General features: G+C 39.3%; 1 protein-coding gene across 2 annotated transcripts in view; it reads right to left on the bottom strand.

Moving 5' to 3' along the window:
• Nucleotides 1-19,357, bottom strand: part of large1 (LARGE xylosyl- and glucuronyltransferase 1) — a 253,865-nt gene that overhangs the window by 156,063 nt on the left and 78,445 nt on the right. For both annotated transcript variants that reach the window (XM_061913252.1, XM_061913251.1), the window contains exon 2: nt 10,229-10,415. In XM_061913252.1, the coding sequence (XP_061769236.1) occupies nt 10,229-10,334 (106 nt within the window). In that variant the 5' untranslated portion in view covers nt 10,335-10,415. The remainder of the gene's footprint in view (nt 1-10,228; nt 10,416-19,357) is intronic.

The raw sequence follows: 19,357 nt of genomic DNA, 5'->3' as shown, positions 1-19,357 counted from the left end.
GTCTGCCTGAGACGAGATCCAATCGGAACTCATTTCGTTAGGAAGAGGCGGGAGGAGTTGGGAAGAGAACCAATCAGAGCGACGTGGTAAGAAAGTTACGTAAACGTAGTTTGCGTTTGAGACTGGGAATGCGCTGCAGAAGACAACATGTCAACGCCGGGGAGGAGGAGGAGAGAGGACGTATGGGGAAATTTTATATTTGACGTCAAAGATAACAAGACGCAGTGTAAGAAATGCAGCGCAAGGATTACGGGGAAAAACACAACAAACTTGAAGCGACATTTACAGTCGAATCACCCCGAAATCCACACACAGGTAAGCTTTTCCACAACATACAACTCACTCGACGTTATCCCTTTTATTACACGGCTTACTCGTAAAATACTAAATTTGAGACATGATTTTCATCAAAATACGACTTGTATCGGTGATTTTTCCACTGTTTTGCTTTGACTTTCAGAAATTGAAGGGAAAGTTTACATATTACCCTTTAGTCAACTAAATCTACTGTAGTTTTCGTCGACTATAATCTTATGATATTTCGTCAACTAAAACTAGACTAAAACTATAACAATTTAAATAACTAAATTATGAATAAAACTAAAATACATTTTAGTCAAAAGACTATGACTAAAACTAAATCAAATTTTGCTGTCAAAATTAACACTGCTTTGTACTTAATATTGTGATCTTTAATACACATTAAAACCCATTTATGTCAACGGCCCGCCAACTGGCTGTCTGAGAAGTATTTAGGATAATCAACTACAGGCTGTAGTTATCAATTATTTTAGTAATCGAGTAATCTATCGATTAGTTAGTTCAATTATTCAAGTAATCAGATAAAATACATTTTATAATTATAATTGAATTAGTATTTCTTAGAAAATATTGTCTAAATAAAAAAATGTCCTGCTCAAAGTAACCTTTATTCTTTTTTTCCTCAACATCAACATTGAAATTGAACATTTAACATGTGTACATTAATAAACAATTTACATAAATAAAAACACCCATTGTTGGCAGCAACTCAGATCATGGCACTCAGATCACTTCTTGATCTTGATGATCTTGAATGGGATTGTGCTGAAAATTTTAATTTTCCTGAAGGAACTTTCCTGACAGAATAAATAAAGTACTATCTACCCCCCCACCCCCACCCATTTTCTGCCGCTTATTCCCGTTCGGCGTCGCGGGGGGCGCTGGCACCTATCTCAGCTACAATCGTGCGGAAGGCGGGGTACACCCTGGACAAGTCGCCACCTCATCGCAGGGCCAACACAGATAGACAGACAACATTCACACTCACATTCACACACTAGCGCCAATTTTAGTGTTGCCAATCAACCTATCCCCAGGTGCATGTCTTTGGAAGTGGGAGGAAGCCGGAGTACCCGGAGGGAACCCACGCATTTACGGGGAGAACATGCAAACTCCACACAGAAAGATCCCGAGCCTGGATTTGAACCCAGGACTGCAGGACCTTCGTATTGTGAGGCAGACGCACTAACCCCTCTGCCACCGTGAAGCCCAAGTATCTAATCTAATCTAATCTAATCACTGTCCGCACATTTAAAGTTCTGGCCACTTTATGCGGTCCAAATTTGATCAGTTTTTATTAGTTACACTAATTAAACGAATTATCAAAGCAACAGAATATAAATCAAAGCTTTTTTTCCTCATTTAATTAATCACTTAATTGTTGCAGCCCTATGTTTCAACAGCACAAAGCTGCTATGGTTATTTTGAAAAAGCAAAACAATGTGCAAATAATAACACCCACAATAAATCTTTTCACATGCCCTTTCTTCAGGTGGGTAGCCAGATATAAATACACGGGTGAATATTGTAGTTGCTGTGGTATAATACTGATTGACACGGCTTTTGTTTAGAAACTTCCTGTGTGCATGTTTTTAATGCTGTGTAGCTAGAAAGAAGTCATGTTGCTGTTGTTGTTTCAAGCTGCTTAGAGGTAATGATGAAGTTAATAATTTTACAACATGTCAACATTAACAGACCGATCTTTCATATACTGTAGATGACCCATTTATGTCACAAATGTTATGTCATTAACTCAAGCAAACACTTTTTAGTGATTAGAAGAACACGTTGGAACAGAACATTAGTTGCTCGACAAAGAACAGACAGACAGACTTAAGCAGGGTCCGCTGTACTCGACTCTGAGAAGTACAGTCATATTTCAAGTAGGGCTGCAAATAACGATTATTTTTAGTCGAATAATCAGATAATAAAGCGTACACATACTGTATTTAATGGCTCTAATTTTTCCATCACCTTGTAAATGTATCCATTCATCCATCCATCCATCCATCCATCCATCCATTTCCTACCGCTTATTCCCTGTCGGGGTCGCGGGGGGCGCTGGCGCCTATCTCAGCTACAATCGGGCAGAAGGCGGGGTACACCATGGACAAGTCGCCACCTCATCGCAGGGCCAACACAGATAGACAGACAACATTCACACTCACATTCACACACTAGGGCCAATTTAGTGTTGCCAATCAACCTATCCCCAGGTGCATGTCTTTGGAAGTGGGAGGAAGCCGGAGTACCCGGAGGGAACCCACGCATTCACGGGGAGAACATGCAAACTCCACACAGAAAGATCCTGAGCCTGGATTTGAACCCAGGACTGCAGGAACTTTGTATTGTGAGGCAGACGCACTAACCCCTCTGCCACCGTGAACCTTGTAAATGCAGTTTAAGTTATTTTAGGCATGTGCTTAGGAACAACAAAGATGATTAATTAATTCATTAAATATGTATTTATACTGTAATTTTGCTGCTCATTCAGTTTTGTTTTTTTTAATCCATCCTTAATTCTATCCCTAATTATTAAAATGTTGGCTATTTAATATATGTTATGTTTAATCTTATGACACCTCTGTATCTATGCCTGTGTGTGTGTGTGTGTGTGTGTGTGTGTGTGTGTGTGTGTGTGTGTGTGTGTGTGTGTGTGTGTGTGTGCAGCTCGCATTTGTTATTGTGCTTTTTATTTCAGCCTTGCAAATTGACGCTGCTTAAAAAAGTACTTGAATTAATGTAGACACAGTTTAAAGTGTTTAAAGTTTAGAAAGTCAAGAACTTTTTATTATACCAAATAAGTAAACATCTATAAAATAAAATGGACTCAATCTCTGTGAGCAAAAATTGCACAACAATAAATATTAAACCTCTCGAGGTGCAGTTTTCCCCCCGACTTGGACAAACGGGGTTCGTGTGGTTAGTTTTGTTGTGTTTTTTTTTTTTGTTGCCATCAAATTCCAACAAATTTGTCAAACTGCCTTGTTTGTCCATGTTTGACGGGCTCATCTTTCTCATTCAGTTGGATGCCAAAATATTCAAACACAGGAAAATTTAGCTTTAGCGTCATCTTTGTTTCTCCAATTGTTATTTTGCTGTGCTTCTCACTAGTGAGTAGTGACTAGCGAAGCTCTATCCATGCATTCTTTGTGTAAACTACGGTCCTGGCTTCACTTCATTCATTTAATTATTCTATTGAATAAACACGCTCAGGTGCTTAAAGCGAAGCAGAGTGGCCTCGTTTGAAAGCAACAGATGAAGAAAAACACACATGGATATGGCAGTTGATTATAGATTAAAGTTAGAGTTAATTTTCATTTAACGTTTAAATAATTGATTCAGTGGCTTAAACTCAGGCCTGTTCACACCTTAAACTGGGTAGACTATCTACCGATTGCTTATCTGGAATTCACTAAGCTAGACACAAGAAAAAAACATAAATATTGATCTTTGACTTGAATTTAGTCAAAGCTACTGACTCAAATCCACATAAGCAGTTGTCAACATAGCCAAAAATTACCCATTGCTTGGTTGATAAAGGTCTTGTGAAGCTATGACATTAGCAAAAAAAACATGAGTGAATGCTGACATTAAAGGCCTACTGAAATGAGATTTTCTTATTCAAACGGGGATAGCGGGTCCATTCTATGTGTCAAACTTGATCATTTCGCGATATTGCCATATTTTTGCTGAAAGGATTTAGTAGGGAACATCGACGATAAATTTCGCAACTTTTGGTCGCTAATAAAAAAGCCTTGCCTGTACCGCAAGTAGCAGACGTTATGCGCGTGACGTCACGGGTTGTGGAGCTTCTCACATCTGAACATTGTTTACAATCATGGCCACCAGCAGCGAGAGCGATTCGGACCGAGAAAGCAACGATTTCCCCATTAATTTGAGCGAGGATGAAAGATTTGTGGATGAGGAAAGTGAGAGTGAAGGACTAGAAAAAAAAAGAAAAAAAGACGAGGGCAGTGGGAGCGATTCAGATATTACCAGACACATTTACTAGGATAACTCTGGAAAATCCCCTATCCGCTTATTGTGTTAGTGTTTTAGTGAGATTATATGGTACCTGAAAGTCGGAGGGGTGTGGCCACGGGTGTGGTGACCGCCAGTGTCTCTGTGGGAAGCCATGTTTATCGATGAGGCGAAGTGAAGGCTGAGCTTTTCCCCCCCCTCCTACACGGCGGAAGCATCCCACGTTCGGGGGAGGCCGGTCGGAGGAGGCAAGAGAGTCCACAGCTGCACGAGGAACGACACAAGCTATCCGCTCATGTCTACGGTAAAAGCTGACTTATTACCACAATTTTCTTGCTGAAACCTGCCGTTTGACATGTGGTAGGGAACAATGTTCGATTGACCGCTCTGTTCCATATTAAAGCTTCACCGTCATCTTTCGGGAATGCAAAGAAACAAACACCGGCTGTGTTTGTGTTGCTACAGCCGGCCGCAATACACCGCTTTCCACCAACAGCCTTCCTCCTTGTAGTCTCCATTATTAACTGAACAAACTGCAAAAGACTCAGCAACACAGATGTCCAGAACACTGTGTAATTATGTGATTAAAGCAGATGATTTATAGCCGTGATCCGTACTGGAAGAAAATGTCCGCAACAACCCGTGACGTCACGCGCACGCGTCATCATACGCGTCATTATTTCGCGACGTTTTCAACAGGATACTTCGCGGGAAATTTAAAATTGCAATTTAGTAAACTAAAAAGGCCGTATTGGCATGTGTTGCAATGTTAATATTTCATCATTGATATATAAATTATCAGACTGCGTGGTCGGTAGTAGTGGGTTTCAGTAGGCCTTTAAAGAGCCCCTTTCATGCTGACAACATTGGCACACAATAGACATACTACTGATTTCCAGGTTGCAGCACATTTTGGGATGCCCAAATTTTGGAGCTAAAAGTGCATCAACCTGCTGACATTCCCTAGAGAAGACTGGAAGATAGTTCATAGTGCATGATGTGTGTTTTGGTAGCATCTTCACCTTCATCCATCCATCCATTTTCTACCGCTTATTCCCTTTTGGGGTCGCTGGTGCCTATCTCAGCTACAATCGGGCGGAAGGCGGTGTACACCCTGGACAAGTCGCCACCTCATCACAGGGCCAACACAGATAGACAGACAACATTCACACTCACATTCACACACTAGGGCCAATTTAGTGCTGCCAATCAACCTATCCCCAGGTGCATGTCTTTGGAAGTGGGAGGAAGCCGGAGTACCCGGAGGGAACCCACGCATTCACGGGGAGGACATGCAAACTCCACACAGAAAGATCCCGAGCCCAGGATTGAACCCAGGACTACTCAGGACCTTCGTATTGTGAGGCAGACACACTAACCCCTCTCCCACCGTGAAGCCCCATCTTCATCTCAAATCACTATAATTTTGCGCAGAATTTAAAGGAATTATCAAATATGTCTGCCACATTCATTGTTGCAGGTTGTGGCAGTACAACTAAAAAATGTGTCAGCTTTCATACATTTTCAAATGATGGGAATTTAAGGTAAGTATGGAGCACTCCAGTCAAATTTATTCCGCAAAATGGCACGGACAAAGCGAGAGGAGTGTAATTTTAAGCAATAGTTTAAGGATTCTGACTTCGAAGAAGAAAGACGATTTCTTAAGTGGAGAAAGACTGTGTCAGAACATCTAGAAAAACAGAAAAAAAAGCAGACCGAGCTCTCAAAAATGACTGAAAACTAAGGGTAGGCGCTGGTATTCTGTTTTGTGTCCTCTTTTACTGATGTTTTCCCCCAAGCGCTTGAGGAAATGCTGAAAGAGCATAGTGATCAGCAGCTTCATTGCCCATGGTCAGATTTGGCCTACCCCTTCGAGGCTTCAGGCTCGAAACAATATGGTTAAAGTCATGCTTCAAATTGGCTTTTTTCAGACTCTTCGTTAGCAGGTAAAACAATCTGACTCAAAACTTGCAAAGAAGCCATGCTTGGAAGGTTTTGGGTATTTTTTGGATTATAAAGATGATAAAAGCTTGGAAAATGAAGCTAATGGGAATCATCGTTGTAGCCCTCACAGCTTAAAACAATGTCAAAATCCACCATCAACGTTTAATATACATACTGCAAATATATATATACATATATATATATATATACATATATATATATATAAATACACACACAAACACATATACATATACATATTGTGTTGGATGTAAATATAAACGGAATACAATGGTTTGCAAATCCTTTTCAAGCGATATTCAGTTGAATGCATTACAAAGACAAGATATTTGATGTTCAAACTCATAAACGTTGTTTTTTTTTGCAAATAATAATTAACCTAGAATTTCATGGCTGCAACACGTGCCAAAGTAGTAAGTAAAGGGCATGTTCACCACTATGTTACATTACCTTTTCTTTTAACAACACTCAATAAAAGTTTGGGAACTGAGGAAACTAATTGTTGAAGCTTTGAAAGTGGAATTCTTTCCCATTCTTGTTTTATGTAGAGCTTCAGTCATTCAACAGTCTGAGGTCTCCGCTGTCATATTTTACGCTTCATAATGCGCCACACATTTTCGATGGGAGACAGGTCTGGAATGCAGGCGGGCCAAGAAAGTCCCCGCACTCTTTTTTTACGAAGCCACGCTGTTGTAACACGTGCTGAATGTGGCTTGGCATTGTCTTGCTGAAATAAGCAGGGGCGTCCATGAAAAGGACGGCACTTAGATGACAGCATATATTGTTCCAAAACCTGTATATACCTTTCAGCATTAATGGTGCCTTCACAGATGTGTAAGTTACCCATGCTTTGGGCACTAATGCACACCCATACCATCCCAGATGCTGGCTTTTGAACTTTGTGTCGATAACAGTCTGGATGGTTCGCTTCCCTTTGGTCTGGATGACACAATGTCGAATATTTCCAAAAACAATTGAAATGTGGATTCGTCAGACCACAGAACACTTTTCCAATTTGCATCAGTCCATCTTAGATGATCTCAGGCCCAGAGAAGCCGGCGGCGTTTCTGGATGTTGTTGATAAATGGCTTTCGCTTTGCATAGTAGAGCTTTAACTTGCACTTACAGATGTACCGACAAACTGTATTTAGTGACAGTGGTTTTCTGAAGTGTTCCTGAGCCCATGTGGTGATATCCTTTAGAGATTGATGTCAGTTTTTGATACAGTGCCGTATGAGGGATCGAAGGTCACAGTCATAAATGTTGCTTCCCGGCCATGCCGCTTACGTGGAGTGATTTCTCCAGATTCTCTGAACCTTTTGATGATATTATGGACCGTAGATGTTGAAATCCCTAAATTTCTTGCAATTGCACTTTGAGAAACATTGTTCTTAAACTGTTTGACTATTTGCTCACGCAGATGTGGACAAAGGGGTGTACCTCGCCCCATCCTTTCTGGTGAAAGACTGAGCATTTTGTGGGAAGCTGTTTTTATACCCAATCATGGCACCCACCCCAATTAGCCTGTACACCCGTGGGATGTTCCAAATAAGTTTTTGATGAGCATTCCTCAACTTTATCAGTATTTATTGCCACCTTTCCCAACTTTTTTGTCACTGTTGCTGGCATCAAATTCTAAAGTTGCTCGCTTGCAGTCCTGGCTTGAGGTGAAGGCTAATTAGCTTTTAGCGTAAAGTTAGCACATTTTGCTGTGTGCGCGTGTGTGCGTGCGTGTGTGTGTCTGTTAGGGGCAGCAAAGCAATGTCTGTCTGTTATTTCATTGAACTCCATGGTCTTCAGGGATGAATGGTCTCTCCTGTTGCTTTTGTACTATTTTTTCAGCTATAGTTCTATTAATCATTAGTAAGGTAGCAGCCTAGTTTTGAATGGGAGGGTCCCTGCTATAACATGTTGTTAAAAATATAACATTTACATAATAAAAGTAAACTACAGGCTTCCCAAATGCTTTAATAAATTAAGCATGATGAGTTGACTTGAAACCGTGTAATGTTGCACTTTTTATATGTAGAAGAAAGATTTTTTCATTTTATTTAATCAAAGCAACAACTTGAGGCAATTTAATGTGGATTAACGTGGGCAGGATTATTATAGACTTCCAAATGTTAAAAGGATAAAGCCACAAATTTGGTAAATAAATAACCCAAAAATGTATATTTTGTTGTTTTCTTACTGTACCGAAAATGAACCGAACCGTGACCTCTAAACCGAGGTATGTACCGAACCGAAATTTTTGTGTACCGTTACACCCCTAATTTATATAATATTTAATGTATACATTATTTACAGTATTTGGGCCATTTTAATAATTTCTTCAGCGCACTGATTTCCGTTTCCAAAGAAGCGCAGTTCCGTGTTCTGGCAAGAAATGTGTGTTCCTACTTCCGAAAAACAAAAGCTTGTGTGTGCTAATCATGGCAGACTTGGTAATAGACAACTAAGATGACTATTTTTGGACAAATGAGGATTCCCAACCTTATCTTTGTGAAGTTGAATATATGGAGGATGAACTGCTGTTTATAAACGCGAGCACAGGGGGAAGAGTGAGGAGTTGGAGCAGATGAAAACCTAGAGAGTGAGGTCGGCGTTACTCAAAGTTGTAAATGTGGAACTTGAAGCAAAGCTATTTCAACAAAAATGGAGTGCTTAACTAAATAAACCAGAACATATTTTTCCCGGCCAGCTAAACCAAACGCACAACTGTCCATCGAGTAAATCATATTTTAGTATTGACCATGATACACGCAGCACGTCATGCATATTATTACAACTACAGTGCAGCTCCCATTAGCTGAATTGGTAGCCACCAAGAATGAGTTGATTTTTACATGTTAGAATGCAAAAAAAACCTTGGTCTTCTTGTCTCTCATAAATATTGTGAACAGTAGCCAAAATTAATAAAAAAAAAAAAAAAAGAGTGTCGTTCAACTTTAAGAAACTTCAGTATAACTTTAGTTCGAGACTTCTGCTGTTTAAGATTTTCATTGCTGCCACGAGTGATGGTAAACTGTATTACAAAAAATAATTGCTGCAGTCCAAACGGACCACAGTTAACAATCGGATATTTTTTGGCGACGTTATATCACAGACCAAAAATGAGCCTCAGCGCTATGGTTAAAAGACACTGCTCAAGACTTTATTGGTCCTTTAATGATATCACAGGACATGCCAACATAAACTAACAGATTTAAAAAAAAAAACAATAGAAATATCCCCTTTGGGACTCACATTTTATGTCAGCAAAAGCAGTCGATCATTGACTTTGTTGGCTTAAAAAAAGTGGGCACTTTTGAGCAATAAGAAGAGCATGGTGAACTGGGACAAGATGAGTTGGTGGACTTGGAATGAGTGTCGACTTAAATGGGTTCTACTGTGCTGTAGTTCAAAGCTAATAAAATGCTTTGACATCTTTTTAGAGATCTGTGTTTTTTAATAAATCTAACTCATTTAATACTGTCAAAGAAGAACATTGAGAAAAGCGCGAACTATCAATACGTACTAGTGCAAATCATGACATTCTCTCATCCTCCTGAAGAAATAACTGCAATAATGAGAAAAGAAGTCGTGTGGGTTGAGGAATCAAGAAAACAATGCTGCACATAATAAATCTTTCTTACCCACTGACATCAGCACTTTTCTTTGGTGCATTACACAGATAGTCTGACATCATGTTTGTGAGAAGTGCAAACATTTGGAAAAAGCCTCAAGCGAGGAAACCATTTACCATACTGGTGACTCAAGCAGCAATTTACATACAAATGTAGAGTAATGCCACAAAGCTTATAGAACCTCCGGTTTAAAAAGTGAACAAACTTCCACGCAACACAGTTGAGTGACGAATAGAAAAACAGATAGCCTATAAGTTTTTTCAATGTGCAAAAAACACATCGAAGAGACAAACGCAATGTGTTCCAGTATTTGTTGCAATTATTTTATACTTTACCTTGAAAGCTGCCGACGGACAGGTAAAGCCAGGTAAGTGCTGGGATGAAGAGCAGGACGAGAGAGGCCGCCAGGAACTTCCTGCGCCCGCGACACATTCCCAGCATCCTCTGGACGGAATCAAATGGAAAGAGAGGTAAAGTGACCTCTATGTGGGTAGCAGCTGTTGCCCGGGCTGATTCATGGCACTAAAAAGGTGAGAAAGGTGAGAGACAGAAACTGGGTAAGAGTACAAAGCGACAATTTGACAATGTAGTGTCATGGTCTGACGACAACAACCTGAGTGCACTTTTAACAGTTTTTATTTGCTTCAAATGAAGTTACAACTAACATTTGTTTTCCTAGTACAATGACACTGCTTAGACTCAGACTGGCTGACTGACTGACGTTGACATAAACAGTTAATATCACCAAATATTAAAACTGAAACCAGGCATTGTTTTGTATGTGCATATCTTTATTTTGATAAATCTTTTTTATAAATCATACTCCTATTTTAATATGTACAGTGGGGCAAAAAAGTATTTAGTCAGCCACAGATTGTGCAAGTTCTCCCACTTAAAATGATGACAGAGGTCTGTAATTTTCATCATAGGTACACTTCAACTGTGAGAGACAGAATGTAAAAAAAAAATCCAGGAATTCACATTGTATACATTTCAAATAATTTATTTGTAAATTATGGTGGAAAATAAGTAGTTGGTCACATCAAACAAGGAAGATCTCTGGCTCTCACAGACCTGTAACTTCTTCTTTAAGAAGCTCTTCTGTCCTCCACTCGTTACCTGTATTAATGGCACTTGTTTGAACTTGTTATCTGTATAAAAGACACATGTCCACAGCCTCAAACAGTCAAACTCCAAACTCCACTGTGGCCAAGACCAAAGAGCTGTCAAAGAACACCAGGAAAAGAATTGTAGACCTGTACCAGACTGGGAAGAGTGAATCTACAATAGGCAAGCAGCTTGGTGTGAAAAAATCAACTGTGGGAGCAATTATCAGAAAATGGAAGACATACAAGACCACTGATAATCTCCCTCGATCTGGGGCTCAAAATGATCATGAGAACGGTGAGAAAAAAATCCCAGAACCACATGGTGGGACCTGGTGAATGACCTGCAGAGAGCTGGGACCAAAGTAACAAAGGTTACTATCAGTAACACACTACGACGACAGGGAATCAAATCCTGCAGTGCCAGACGTGTCCCCCTGCCTAAACCAGTGCATGTCCAGGCCCGTCTGAAGTTTGCCAGGGATTACATGGATGATACAGCAGAGGATTGGGAGAATGTCATGTGGTCAGATGAAACCAAAATAGAACTTTTTGGTATAAACTCAACTCGTCGTGTTTGGAGGAAGAAGAATACTGAGTTGCACCCCAAGAACACCATACCTACTGTGAAGCATGGGGCTGGAAACTTACTTTGGGGCTGTTTTTCTGCTAAGAGGACAGGACGATTGATCCGTGTTAAGGAAAGAATGAATGGGGCCATGTATCGTGAGATTTTGAGCCAAAACTTCCTTCCATCAGTGAGAGCTTTGAATGGTTGACCAAATACTTATTTTCCACCATAATTTACAAATAAATTCATTAAAATTCCTACAATTTGAATTCCTGGATTTTTTTTTCACATTCTGTCTCTCACAGTTGAAGTGTACCTATGATGAAAATTGGGAGAACTTGCACAATTGGTGGCTGACTAAATACTTTTTTGCCCCACTGTATGTTATGACTACAATGAATAAATTTCCATTCACTAAATTAATCTGATTTCTCAAAAAATCTGGCTCAAAAGAAACATCCTACAACCCATGGAAACACCTTAATCCAGGGCTATTAAGATACATAATGAAGAGGGCCGCAGTTTCAAGAGCCCAAGGGCTCAGGCCGGACATTGAAATGTGGATGTTTGGTCAGAAAGTGCCTCCAAAGGTTATATTTCTTTGAGACTGTGTTTACTTAATTGCAAAGTAAACACATCGGCTGTCACACTGCACTGTCAATAAATATATTACTCTACCCTTGCTACTTGTTTCTAGCATGTGCAGCGAGCTTAACGCACTTAAAAAAAAGAAGCTCCAGTTTTTGTTGAGGATTAATGTTCTTTCTTTTCAATTATTTTCCTTCCTTAGTTTTTTTTCCCCACACTTCTTCCTTCATTCAGGTTTGTAAGACTGAACATGTACGTAAACATAAAATAAACATTACAAAAGTATAACGTCCATTGTGTATTTTACATTAATAATGTCCATTGTGTCCATCCATCCATTTTCTACTGCTTATTCCCATTGGGGTCGCGGGGAGCGATGGTGCCTAGCTCAGCTACAATTGGGCGGAAGGCAGATAGACAACATTCACACTCACACTCACATTCACACACTAGGGCCACTTAAGTGTTGCCAATCAACCTATCCCCAGGTGCATGTCTTTGGAAGGAAAGCCGGAGTACCCGGAGGAAACCCACACAGTCACGGGGAGAACATGCAAACTCCACACAGAAAAAAAACGAGCCCGGGATTGAACCCAAAACTACTCAGGACCTTCTTATTGTGAGGCAGATGCACTAACCCCTCTCCCACCGTGCTGCCCTGTTCATTGTGTATTTTACATAAATAAAATAGGTTTAGTATTAATATATAATTACTCAATTAACAACAAATGTTTTCTAATATAAAAATTACACAACATTCCCACACCTAACATTTAAACATTTAAATTTAGCGCTACATGTATTGAACGAGGTTTGATTGTTACTCTCAGACAAAAAAACAACACTACCACGAATACGAAATTTATCACAAAGTCAGCAATATTAATACAAAACTAATTAAATATATTTTTTGTAAAATATCTACTGAAATATGTTTCACCACATTTCGTGATGAGGCTTACACGCGGGGATTTCTACCATTGATGCTGCTTGTCTGGATCAATTTGACCATCCGTCGCTTAAAAGGTCCACCAGAAATCAACCACTCGAGCACTTGCTCGGGGGTAAAACATTCATACTTTGTTGTCCATCCATTTATCCATTTTGTACCGTTTGTCCCGTTTTGGGTAGCGGGGGATGCTGGAGCCTATCTCAGCTGGTTTCATGCGGAAGGCAGGGTACACCCTGGACAAGTCGCCACCTCATCACAGGGCCAACACAGATAGACATCATTCACACTCACATTCACACACTAGGACCAATTTAGTGCTGCCAATCAACCAATCTCCAAGTGCATGTCTTTGGCGGTGGGAGGAAGGCAGTGTACCCAGAGGGAACCCACGCAGTCACGGGGAGAACATGCAAACTCTACACAGAAAGATCCCGAGCCCGGGATTGAACCCAGGACTACTCAGGACCTTTGTATTTTGAGGCACATGCACTAACCTCTCTTCCACCGTGCTACCACTTTGTTGTCCAGACGTTGTTAAAAGTCAGATTTTTTTTTTTTCCAGAGTTGAATGAGTATTCTGATTCTACTCATCCCACTGCTGCTTCATTGTTACACATATGCTTCGTTGTTTCCCCCTGCAGGGTGGTGGGAGTACTGCATAAATTATCAACCCTAGTTTTAATGGTTTCATCAAGCCTATTTGAGTGATGTTCGGCGGGCCAAATGGAAAGCTTTGGCAGGCCAGATGTGGCCCTTGATCTGATCATGTTTAGCTTTTGAGAAACCGGATTATGCGATTGGAAACCAGATATCTGAAGTGGGTGTGTGCTGCAAGAGCAGACCCTTCATATCGCGCGGGATAAAACCCAGAAGCAGATACCATTTAACCGGAATTGATAGTCTATTTGCTTCACAAATTAAAATAATGGGATTTTGAAGTGCATCGATGGCAAACAAAAAATAAACATTTATTCAAGGAGGTAGCTAAGAAAGTGGAAAATGTCTCAATCATTCAGACTCCAGGACAAAATCGGAGTCAGATGAACGAATGAAGAACGTATATTACAGGCAAGAAGAAAGCATAAACAAACCTGCTCACGCTGCATTTGTGCACTCCAAACCTTTTAGCAATAACTCTAGTCGGGGACGGGGACGGCGTGGCGCAGTGGGGGAGAGTGGCCGTGCGCAACCCGAGCGTCCCTGGTTCAATTCCCACCTAGTACCAACCTCGTCACGTCCGTTGTGTCCTGAGCAAGACACTTCACCCTTGCTCCTGATGGGTGCTGGTTGGCGCCTTGCATGGCAGCTCCCTCCATCAGTGTGTGAATGTGTGTGTGAATGGGTAAATGTGGAAGTAGTGTCAAAGCGCTTTGAGTACCTTGAAGGTAGAAAAGCGCTATACAAGTACAACCCATTTATCATTTATTTATTAGTCCATACAACTGGAACGGTATTGGTCGGGTACAAACAGTCTTTTCCTTCGGATTTAAAACTTCTTTCATCAGTCCACAGAGCCTTATGAATGAACTCAAAGACATTTGGAATTTTTGTTCCCATGATTCTCCTTCCAAAAATGTATTCCAAAACACCTCTCTCCTGCCGGGCTTTCTTTGCTTCAGACCTGTCCGTAGCGCAATCTAAGATCATTTCTTGATGCAGTCTGTTATTCATCATCAGCATAGCCATTAGAGACGTAATATTTGTACTATGTGCCAATATCACAGCGGACATCAGGTACTACAACAACTAGAATGCTGACTTGTAAGGAGCTGAAAATTCCTTGTTATGGTGCAACATCATAGGTCAACTGGAAACGCAATACATGAATCCGCGCTAAAATGAAGTACGCGCCCCCCAGTGTGAGGGAGGCACGTTATGAATAGTCGAATTAAATCAGACTAATTTAGTGCATGGAAACATAGTCAATGACAAAGGTTTCTGAATATGCCCCAATCTTTCTTCTACTGGCTAACTATAAACAAACGAAGATGGAAAATACTACAACACATGCCGACAATTACTTAGTTCTTAAGTGCGCACATTTTGACTTTCCCAAATCAACCACAGTTGTTACTGGAAATATATTTACTCGCTTCTACTTATGTTTGGTAGGCCCTCTGCTTCCTCTATGGACACACAATGGCGACTACTGTATGGAGGGTGGTAACGACATACATTTTTCATAGAAATGAAGCCTTCAGGTCTCAAATTTTACATCGAAAAAAGCGGTCCAACATGTCAATCAATCAATTAATCAAAGATTATTTATATAGCCCTAAATCATGAGTGTCTCAAAGGGCTGCACAAGCCACAACGACACTCTCGGCTCAGACCCCACATCAGGGCGGGAAAAAACTCAACCCAATGTGAATTAAGGCTGCAACAATTAGGTGATTACATTGATTCATTTGATATTTTTTTTTTTTTTATCATTGCATTTTGTTGGTTAGATGATTCGTTCTATGAGTTTAATTACATTACTAAAATACAAACCGCATAGAGTGCTCGGAACATAAAAATATGTGGACATTGTTTCTGCAAGTCTGCAACAATATAGCGCACATGAGAGCGTTGCACCTATTGGTGATACAGGTCACGCTGCAGGTGATGTGGTGGGAATAGCAGAGTGCAGAGAGAAATATGGCTCAAAAGCGAAAAGGAGAAGAGAGCAGCGGGCCGAATAAGTCAAGAGAAGCAGGCAAAAGTTGTGTGATCAATTAAAACTGAAAAAGAGACATTGTGGTGAAATGTTGCACTGTCAAACGGTGCCGACATTTCGCAATAGCACTGCATTGATGATGCAACACGTTATGAGAAAGAATCCTTTATATTCAAATGCATCAAACAAGCAGAAACAAAGTAGAAAAAATATATGTTGGTGTGGAACGCCATGTTTGACTCGCATAACAAATGTTTTGTTCAAAATAGGGATGTAACAATATGAAAATTTCATATTACGGTTATCGTGACCAAATTATCACGGCCATTATTATGATCGCAATCTGCTTAAAAAGTACTTACACACAGACTTGGATCTTTCGACCAACTTATTATTATTTTTTACATACCTAAAAAAATACACACCTACAGACTACTACCTCTGTAAGCAATTTGCAGACCACTTCAGAAAAAAACATTTTTTTTAATCAAAACATTGTATCTTCTCACACTGCTTTTAATCCACCCGAGTGGCTGTTTTTACCTGTTTTTAGAAAATGTTATGGTTCTTTGAGATGGGAGATTTTAAACATCTTAAATTGCACGCTTCAAACAGGGGTCTTTACTGCTGCTTTTATAAGAGAAGTGGTGAAACTCCTACTAAAGAAAAGTAATTTGGATCGTGACAATTTTAATAATTACAGACCAGTACCAATTTAAGTAAAATTTTAGAAAAACAAATAAAAAAAAACTATTCTATTTTTAATAAATGCCATATTTTAGAAAAGCATCAATCTGGATTTAGGGTGAACCACAGTCGAAAGACGGCCCTTTTAAAGATCTTGAACAATCTCAGGTTGAGGGCTGACTCTCAAAAACGGTCAGACTTGGTTCGACTCGATCTTAGTGCTGGCTTTGATACAGTAGATCACTTCAAACTACAAGCACTTTCTTTAACTCCATCACTACAAGGGAAAAATCTGGGCGTCCTTTTAGACTCTAACCTTAGTTTTATACCACATATAAAAATATAACAAAAATAGTTTTTTATCATCTTAAGAACATAGCTAGAGTTTGCCCAATTCTCTCTCAGGGCAAAACAGAGACACTAATGCATGTTTTTATTACAAGTTGTTTAGATCAGTGGTCCCCAACCACAGGGCTCGATTGGTTGGTACTGGGCCACAGAATAATGTTTTATTATTATTATTTTTTTAAAGTTAAAAAATCTTTATTTCATTTTTGTAATTTTTTATTTTTTATTAAATCAACATAAAAAACAGAAGATACCCTTACAATTAGTGCAACAACCCCAAAAACATCCCTTTTTCATGACAAAGAAAATTATTTATAAAATAAAATTTTAAAAAATACCTGTTTTAATGACTGAGCATTTATTGTTTTAAATAATTGTTTGTACTGTATCACTTTAAAAAAAAGATGTATAATGTAAACTGCATAACAAATACAATCTATTATCATTATTTATTAGTTCTAGCAGGCGTTGTGTCGTCCTACACTGTACAACGGTCCTTAAACGCACAGTAAACACAGCTATGTCTCGTATTCCTCCCAGTCCAGTGTAGAAGATACCTCTGTCCTTAAAAATCACAGCTTGTAAGTTCAATGTGCACAATTAAATAGCCTAGTTGCTCAGACAGCATTGTTTGGATTGGGTTATGTTGTTTCCAATGTGGAAAGACTTAATGTCTCTTGTTTTCATGTTAGTATTTAAGCCAGCAAGCTCGTACCAGTCAGTCTGTGAGTTTATCAATGTGCAGTTATCAATCACGTTTTGTCGGTAACTTAAATTTAAAACAGTAATACGAGCAGACGTGAGCTTTAACGCGGTTATCGTGGTTACTGGTTATCGTTAAATCCCTAACTAAAACACAAGGGGGGCATGTGAGGCATGTGGTTATAGGGTACACAGTTTTTTTTTTTTTAAATGTAAGTAATGCATAGTGATGCTCCCATGGTATAAAAATATTGTTAATTTTTACTACTAAAAGACACATTGAGGCTAGAAAGTGCGTTTTATTTGACTACTTGATTATTCCAACAAATTAATTGATAAATTACTTGATTACTAAAATAACTGATTGCTGCAGTCCTTATGTAAATTGCTAAAAAAAAGTGCCTATTCTTATTGCTAATACGAAGAATATGGATGCATTGGAGTTGAGTGGGACAACAGACAGGTTGTCGACAAAAGAGTTTTGCATTTTACACGGAGACCATCATTAAATCATAAATACCTGATAGCAATCAAGTACGCTCTGAGATATTTTGAAGGCTTCCGGGATTTTGCAATTTCACAATACTCCCAACTTCGAAGTGTAATGCGGGGCAGAGACTGTACGATGCTAATCCATATCTGCTACAAATACATTTGCGCAATTAACCAGTTGAACTCGTATAACTCTAAATCTTCGACTAGAACCGGCCTTTAAAAGAATGATTTCTTTAAACGTATCACTTTGGCAGATACAAACAACAATGTCACCCTTTCCTAATATATATATATATTTATTATGAAAGAAACACTACTACAACAACTACTTTCAGGCGCCCTTGACAAAGTTATTTTACAGTGGACAGGACGGTGTGCAGATGGATGATGTGCACGGAGGTTAAAAAGGTTGAAGGAGATTAAGCAAGTCAGTCAAGTAAGACAAACGTTCCTTTGATAGACCGACTATTAATCATTTAAGCAGCTCCTTGATCTCTGACCCTTGTGTGATATTAGCTCTCCACTGGATGCTGCGATTTACATGGCAATTGCAACACTGAAGATGTTCATTTTCATAGTCAAGTGAAAAAGTCAGACCACGGAGTAAGTGCATGTAACAAGGGAAGTATCGATAGCAGAAGGGGGCTATTTGATTTAGAGTTGGTAGAAATTCCTCTATTTGTCCCCTTTGCATTGCATTCTTCATTATTATTATCATTAAGATCACAATTTTTCCACCCCAAAAGAAGCCTGTGCTATGACTGTAGCTATCGATTATCTAAGTAATCGATCACTTAGTTTGTTCGATTAATCGAGTAATTGGATAAACCACACTTCATGAAGGGGTGTCAAACTCATTTTTATTCAAGGCCACATTGTAATTATGGTGGGTCGCTTGTAACTGGGTATACATATGAATACAAACATATAATAACCCTGTACCACAATTTGCAAAGAAAAATGATTTCTACCATTTTTGTTACTTGCAATTTAATGGATAGCTTGCAGTCATAAGGTAAATTAATATTAATCAGATTTCATGTATTAATTTTTGATAACACCCAAAAAGGATTGGATCATCTTGTTTTCCATCCATCCATTTTCTACCGCTTATTCCCTTTTGGGGTCGCGGGGGGCGCTGGCGCCTTTCTCAGCTACAGTCAGGGCATCTTGTTTTCATGATCCGATATTCAATTAAATGCAATTGCGATATGCGGTACAATTTTCTGTCAAAATTAAAACATATACATTTAGCCACAAAGTGATTTTTTCTCAATAAAATAAATACATTTACTTAACAATTAATTTACTAACGATAATACAAATAAAAAATGAATTATTTGGCTGGCCACCGAA

The sequence above is a fragment of the Nerophis ophidion genome, linkage group LG10, assembly GCF_033978795.1.
Source record: "Nerophis ophidion isolate RoL-2023_Sa linkage group LG10, RoL_Noph_v1.0, whole genome shotgun sequence".
Classification (NCBI taxonomy): domain Eukaryota; kingdom Metazoa; phylum Chordata; class Actinopteri; order Syngnathiformes; family Syngnathidae; genus Nerophis; species Nerophis ophidion.
Note: the sequence above shows the minus strand (reverse complement) of the source record. Positions and strands in the feature narration are given on the sequence as shown.